Source organism: Leucoraja erinacea, unplaced genomic scaffold (genome assembly GCF_028641065.1).
Source record: "Leucoraja erinacea ecotype New England unplaced genomic scaffold, Leri_hhj_1 Leri_1523S, whole genome shotgun sequence".
In the NCBI taxonomy this organism is placed as follows: domain Eukaryota; kingdom Metazoa; phylum Chordata; class Chondrichthyes; order Rajiformes; family Rajidae; genus Leucoraja; species Leucoraja erinaceus.
In genome coordinates this window covers 1-7,500 of record NW_026575807.1, presented here as the reverse complement: position 1 = coordinate 7,500, position 7,500 = coordinate 1, and the positions used below count along the sequence as shown (strand labels likewise).

Sequence of the window (7,500 nt, the reverse complement as noted above, 5' to 3'; positions counted from 1 at the left end):
CTCTCCTCTCCCCCTTTCCTCTCTCCTCCTCTCCTTCTCCCTTCCCTCTCCCTCCCTTCCCCTCCTCCTTCTCCCTCCCCTCTCTCCTCCCCTCCCCCTCCTCCCCTCTCCTCTCTCATCCCTCTCTCTCCTCCCTCCCCTCCCCCCCTCTCCTCTCCTCTCCTCTCCCCCCTCGCCCTCCTCTCTTTCTCTCCTCCTTTCTCCCTCCCTCCTCTCCCCTTGGGGAGAGAGAAGGGGAGAAAGAGGGGGTCCTCTCTCCTCCTTCTCCCTCCTCCTCCCCCTCCCCTTTTCCTCCTTCCTCTCTCCCCCTCTCCCCTCGCCCTCTCCTCCTCCTCTCTCTTCTCCCCTCTCCCTCCTCCCTCTGCCCTCTCCCTCCCCCTCTCTCCCTCCTCCCCTCTCCTCCTCTCCCTCTCCTCTCCCTCGTTTCCTCTCCTCGAGCTCGGTCTTCTCTCCTCCTCCTCCCCTCTCCCTCCCTCATGGGTGGATTGAGTCTCTATTCCCTTCTCTCTCCTCTCCTCCCCAGGGGGGATTGCTCTCCTCCCCCCTCTCCTCCGATCTCCTCTCTCTCCCCTCTCCTCCCCTCCTCCTCCCGTCTCTCCTCCCCTCTCCTCCCTCCCCCCTCCCCTCCTCTCCCCCTCCTCCTCTCTCCCTCTCTCTGATCTCTCTCCTCCCTCCCCTCTCCCTCTCCTCTCTCCCTCTCCCCTCTCCTCTCCCTCCCCCTTCCCCTCTCCCCTCCCCTCTCTCCCTCCTCTCCCCTCTCTCTCCCTCCCTCCTCCTCCTCCCTCTCCTCCCTTCCTCTCCTCCTCTCTCCTCCTCTCTCCCTCCCTCTCCTCTCCTCCTCTTCCCTCTCCCCCCCTCTCTCTCTCTCCTCTTTCCTCTTCCCTCCTCCCTCTCCTCCCCTTCCTCTCTCGTCCTTCCCTCCTCTCCTCCTCTCCCCCTTCTCTCTCCCTCCTCTCTCCCCCTTCCCCTCTCCTCTCTCCCACCTTCTCCCCCCCTCTCTCTGTCCCCTCTCCTTCTCACTCTCTCCCCTCCCTCCCCCCCCCCCTCTCCTCTCCCCCTCTCCTGTCCTTCCCCTCCCTCCTCTCCTCCCCTCTCCCTCTCCTCCTCTCTCTCCTCTCCTCTCTCTCCCCTCTCTCCCCTCCTCTCTCCCCTCTCCTCCTCTCCCTTCTCTCCCATCTCCCCTTCCCCTCTCTCTCCCCCCTCCCTCCCCCTCTCTCATCCCTCCCCCTTCTCCTCCCTCCCTCCCCTTCTTCCCCTCTCCTCTCCTCTCCCTTCTCTCTCTCCCCTCCTCTCTCCCCTCTCTCCCCTCTCCTCTCCTCCTCCCTCTTCCCCCTCTCTCTTTCCTCTCTCCCCTCCCCGTCTTCTCTAGCTGCCTCTCTCTCCTCCTCCCCTCTCTCTCCTCTCTTTCTCTCTCTCCCCTCTCTCCCTCCCCCCCTCTCCCCTTCTCTCTCTCTCTCTCTCTCTCTCTCTCCCCCTCTCTCTCCCCCCCTCTCCCCGTCTCTCCCTTCTCCTCTCTCTCTCCCTCTCTCTCCCTCTCTCTCCCTCCTCTCTCCCTCCCTCTCTCTCTCTCCTCCTCTCCTTCCCCTCTCCTCCTTCCCCTCTCTCCCCCTTCTCTCTTCCCCTTCTCTCCCTCCCTCTCTCTCTCCTCCTCCTCTCTTTTTCTCTCTCCCTCTCTCTTTTCTCCCCCCTCTCTCTCCCTCTCCTCTCTCTCCTCTCTCCTCCCCTCCTCTCTCCCTCCTCTCTTCTCTTCTTCTCTCTCTCGGGCCCCCCTCTTTCCTCTCTCTCTCTCCCTTCTCCCCTCCTTTCTCCCTCTCTCTCTTCCTCTCCTTCCTCCCCTTCCTCTTTTCCTCCCCCTCTCTCCTCTCTCTTTCCTCTTTCTCCTTTTCTCTCTTCTTTTTTCTTTCTCTCTGCCTGTCTCTCTCTCCTTTTCTGCATCTCTCTCTCTCCATTTCTTTCTCCCTCTCTCCTCTCTCTCTCCCTCCCTCACCTCCCCTCCCTCTCTCTCTCTCTCTCTCTCCCTCTCTCCCCCTCTCCCCTCTTTCTCTCTCTCTCTCTCTCTCTCTCTCTCTCTCTCTCTCTCCCTCTCTCTCTCTCTCTCTCTCTCTCTCTCTCTCTCTCTCTCTCTCTCTCTCTCTCTCTCTCCCTTTCTCCCTCTCTCTCTCCTCTCTCTCCTCCCTCTCTCTTCCCCTCTCCCTCTCTCTCTCTCTATCCCCCCTCTCTCTCCCCCTCTCTCCCCCTCTCTCTCTCCCCTCTCTCTCCCTCTCTCCTCTCTCCCTCTCTATTTCCCCCTCTCCTCCCCCTCTCTCCCCCTCTCTCCCCTCTCATCCCCCTATCCCCCTCTCTCCTCCCTACCCTCCCCTTTCTCTCCCCCCCTCCCCCATTTTCTCGCCCCCCTCCCCCTGCACCAGGCGGTGAACTTCAGCCCTCGGCGTCCGGGCGGAGTACCTGCGCAACGCCCTGTGGAACACGGAGTCTACGCCCGGCCAGGTGAGACTGCTGTGGAAGGACCCACGAGACGCAGGCTGGAAGGACAAGACCTCGTATCGCTGGCACCTGGTTCACCGCCCCCAGGTGGGCTACATCAGGTGAGGCGGGGGTCCCACAGCCGTCTGTGGCGGGTCCCAAACTATCAACCGTCCCTTCCTCTCCGTATATTTAGTTTCTAACCCCTCGAGCCATCTCCTAGAGGGAAGCCCAGCGTATGTTCACCAGGTTAATGCCCTGGATGGCGGGACTGTCATATGCTGAGAGAGAATGGAGCGGCTGTGGGCTTGTACACTCTGTGGAGTTTAGAAGGATGAGAGGGGGATCTCGTTGAAACATATATGAGATTGTTAAGGGCTTGGACACAAGCTAGAGGCAGGAAAACATTTCTCGATGTTCACTCCTCCCCAACACAGGGAGCCACACTCAGTTTAAGAAGGATGACTGGGCTGCATTCACTCACACATGACAAACAATATCACCCCTTGCACTCACTGGCTTGGACACACACACAGGCAGGAAACATGTTCCTGATGTTGGGGAGTTCAGACACCAGGGGCCACTCACACACACACACACTCAGTTTTAGAATAAGGGTCGGCCATTTAGAACGAGACGAGGAAACACTTTTTCCTCCAGAGAGAGTTGTTCCTCTGTGGAATTCTCTCCTCCTCCGAGGGCGGTGGAGGCCGGTTCTCTGGATGCTTTCAAGAGAGAGCTAGATAGGGCTCGTAAAGATGGAGGAGGAGTCCAGGGGATATGGTGAGAAGGCAGTAACGGGGTACTGATTGGGGATGATCAGGCCACGATCACGATTGAATGGCTTTGTAGGACCGAGATGAGAATTTTTAGGCTAGATGCAGGAAGATTGTCCCCAATGTTGGGGAAGTCCAGAACATGGGGCCACTCACAGTTTAAGTCTAACCAGGGAAATCTTTTAGGAACGAGAATGAGAAAAACATTTTTTTTTCACACCCAGAGAGTGGTGAATCTGTGGAATTCTCTTCCACAGAAGGTAGTTGAGGCCACACAGTTCATTGGCTGTATTTAAGAGGGAGTTAGATGTGGCCCTTGTGGCTAAAGGGATCAGGGGGTATGGAGTGAAGGCAAGGATGGGATACTGAGTTGGATGATCAGCCATGATCATATTGAATGGCGAATGGTGCAGGCTCGAAGGGCCGAATGGCCTCTACTCCTCCCTCCACCTATTCGCCTGGATTTTCTATGTGTCGATGTTGACTTGTAAAGTGCTGAGCCACCGGGAGATCTGCCTGGTTATTGCGTGACCGCGGTTGCAGGTGTTGGGTAACCAGTGGTCGAGCAACCAATGCGCTTGGTCTGCCCTGATCCCCACCAGCAGAGCCCTGACATTTGTGGTAGCGGATGGCAGTGTGTGGGAGGTTATATTAAGGAGATGTTTGTCCACAGCTTGTGCTGTCTGCGTTTTTTCCGCCTGCCAGTCCGTGTGCGCTGTGCAGCGTGCCAAACCACCGTGTGCGTGTGTCTGTGTTGATCGTTTTGATTCTACCCACCCTTGTGTCACCAGGGTGATCCACCCTAGAAGGGTGGACCTTGTGGCCCAACACTCGGTTGTGACCATCGACAGCACCATGATAGGGGGGCATTAGATCTCACCGGGTCTTCTGCTTCTCCCAGAGTCTCATCATTGTGATGGTCACACCTCCGCTACCGAATGCACCGGTGAGTTAAACCCCCCCCTCAGCTCTCCTCTCCTCTCCCCCCCCCCCCCACAGGGGGACCATCGCACTTCACTCCTGCGCCTCCGGGTTGTAGTCCTGTCCCACACTCCAAAACGCCTACAGGTTCGTAGGGTGAATGGGCCGCATTGTCCCCTCCTGTGTGTACAACTAGTCTTACCGGGTCAGTGGAACACTGGTCGGCACGGACTCGCTGGACGGAGAAGAATAGGCGCAGGGTATGAGCTCCTTCTGCCCCTTCTGATCCATTCACCGCCCATGTTCATGTGATTGGCAATCTGATCATCCCCACCAAGTACCCCACCGCATTTCCTCGTGTCATTGTCATTAAACATATCCCCTGGCTCATTGTACTAGCAACCAATACGAGACATAAAATAGGTGCAGGAGTAGAGCCATTCGGCCCTTCTGAGCCAGCGCACCGCCATTCAATATGATCATGGCTGATCATCCAACTCAGTATCTCCCTCCCGCTCTTCTCTCCCCCCCTCTGATCCCTTTAGCCACATCCCACCACATCTACTCCCTCTTAATATAGCCAATGAACTGGCCTCAACTACCTTCTGTGGCAGAGAGTTCCACAGCAGTTCACCACTCTCTGTGTGAGATGGTTTTTTTCTAATCTCGGTCCTAAACAATTCCCCCCTTCCTCCTTAAACTTTCCCCTTGTCCTGGACATCCTCAACATCCCCTGAACAATCTTCCTCTCAATGCCTCTTGTCCAACCCCCTAAGAATTTTGAAATGGATTCTCTATAAGATATCCACCCTCAATCTCCTAAATTCTCTCTGAGTCCCAAGCCCCCACCCTTTCCAGTCTTTCTTCATATGGGAAGTCCCTCTCCATCCCTGTTGAATCAGTCTCCTGAACCTTCTCTGTACTCCCTCTGTGGCAAGAATCTCTTTCCTCAGATTAGGAGACCAAAAACTGTACCAATACTCCAGGTGTTGGTCTCGTTCCAAGACCCTGTACAACTGTTATGTAGAACCTCCCTGCATTCCTGTCTCCCCTGGCTTTTGCTATGAATGCTTACATGTTACCATTGGTGCTACCCTTTCACTGCCTTTCTGCACCTGCTGGCTCTGGTTCATGACACTCCCCCATGACCCCAGGTCTCGTTTGCATCTCCCCTCTTTCCCTGTCCCCGTCTCTTTCCTGATATTCCCCTCTCTCCCCCCTCGCTTCTGGTTATGCGTATCTACCCCTCACCATCTCGCTCCGAGTTTCCTCCCACCTCTCCAAACCACCTACAGAATCTATATGGAATAGGCTCGTTCCTGTAACCTCTCGTGCCTGTCCCTAGTGTGTGTATCCCATCTGAGCTTCTCCCGCTCTCGCTGGTATGAGCTCGTCACCTCACTCCCTGGACTATAGACAAAGGGTGCAGGAGTAGAGGCCATTTGGCCCTTCTGTCCTTCTCCCCATTCAACTATGATCATGGCTGATCATCCCCAATCCCAAACCCCCCGTTCCAGCCTTCTCCTGCCCTTCCCCCTGACTCCCTCTCAGCCACATAGACCCACATCGACTCCTATGTGCATGATTAGACGGGCCATTCAGCCCCTCTGACCCAGATATTCCCACCATTCACACTCCCCCTCTCTCTCCTCTGTGGAACTCTCTGCCCACCCAGGTAGTTGAGGCCACCCAGTTCTTGGCTCTATATTTAAGAGGGAGTTATATCCCCCTTGTGGCTAAAGGGATCAGGGGGTATGGAGAGAACTCCCAGGGATGGGATCTGAGTTGGATGATCATCCATCTATCATATCTCACACTACGCGTGCTGGAGCAAGGCCTCAGGGGGCCGAATCCCCTCTACTCCTTCACCTATCTTTTCTATGTGATCACCGGCTGATCTCCCCATCAGTACCCCGTTCCTGCCTTTTCTTCTCCCCATACCCCTGACTCTCTCCCCCCTCTCTCATGCCAAGAGCTCTCTCTTCCAGCATCTTGACCTTATCTCTCTCCCTGGAACTCCCTCCACTCCCTCTCTCTCCCTCCTCTCATTCCACCTTCTCCTTCCCCACTAACTCTCCTTCCCCGGTCTCCCTCCCCTCTCCTGTCTCCGTTCTAAATGGCCTGGCCCCTTCTATCCCTCCCAAGCGGGAGATCCCGTATCTCTTCCTCCTCCCCCTCCCCCCTGGCCCAGTGGGCCTCTCACTCCTATTGGATTGACGGGTAATGGGAGGGGTGGTCCCCCTAGAACCGCTCTTCATTGATCCAATCTCTCCTTTGGTCCATCCTGTACAGATTACTCCCTTTTTCCTTGCAAAAAGGGGGGCTTTCATCATCCTCCCTGAGGTTTCTACTGCCCTCCCCCTTATCCTCCCCCCCTCCTCCCACCCCGCTTCTGTCCTTGCGTCACCCTTCTTGGTCTCCAAATCTGAGGAATCTCCCCTATTCCTCTCTCAGTCCCTCCCCAGAGGCGGTTCTTCCAGACTGATTCCTGGGATCCTCAGGACTGTCCTTATGAAGAAAGACTCCCCTCCCCCACCCTTCCTTCTCTACTCTAGAATTTAGGAGATTGACCCCCTCCTCTCATAGAAACTTACAAAATTCTTAAGGGGGTTGGACATGCTAGATGGCAGGAAGATTGTTCCCGATGTTAGGGAAGTCCAGACCAACAGGGTCGCACAGCTTAAGGATAAGGGGGAAATCCTTAAAACCGAGACGAGACTGATAAGAACTTTTTTCACACCATTTCTAGTGGTGAATCTCTGGAGGAACTCTCTGCCACAGAGAGGGTAGTGTCGAAGGCCACAGTTCTTGGCTAATATTTAAGAGGGAGTTAGAATGTCCCCCCTATGTGGCTAAGGGGGATCAGGGGTATGGATAGAAGGCAGGGATGGATGATCTGAGTTTGGATGATCAGCCATGATCATATTTGACTTGCTGTTGCTGGGTGCAGAGGCTCGACGGGGCCCCCCCCCCCTCCCTCCTGCACCTGATTTCCCCCCCGCTATCTTGACTTTCAAACCCATAATTTCTTAGTGCCCCCTCACAGCTCGCTCAGGTTTCTTCCTCCTGGTCTGAATCCCCCCATCTCTCCGAACACCCTACTCCCGTCTCCAGATCCCCCCCCCCCTCCTCCCTCTCTGTCTCTCTCCCGGTGTGTCTCAGGGGGTGGATCTCCTCTCTCCCTCGCTGTCCTTAGCCTCTCCGTGGTCCACTGTGTCTCCCACCTCCTTCCTGTCTCTCTCCTCCTTCTCTCTTCCTGGTCCTCTCCTCTCCCCTCTTCCCCCCCCCCCCCTCTCATTCTTTCCCTCCCTCTCTCCCCGTCCTTCGTTCTCCCCCTCTC

At 56.1% G+C, this 7,500-nt stretch overlaps 1 protein-coding gene across 1 annotated transcript in view; it reads left to right on the top strand.

The window, feature by feature from the left end:
* LOC129715930 (thrombospondin-3-like) overlaps nucleotides 1-2,589 on the top strand; it is a 24,971-nt gene extending 22,382 nt beyond the window's left edge. Inside the window, 1 exon segment of the mRNA XM_055665819.1 lies at nucleotides 2,423-2,589. Within this exon segment, the coding sequence (XP_055521794.1) occupies nucleotides 2,423-2,589 (167 nt within the window).
* Nucleotides 2,590-7,500: the final 4,911 nt, after the last annotated feature.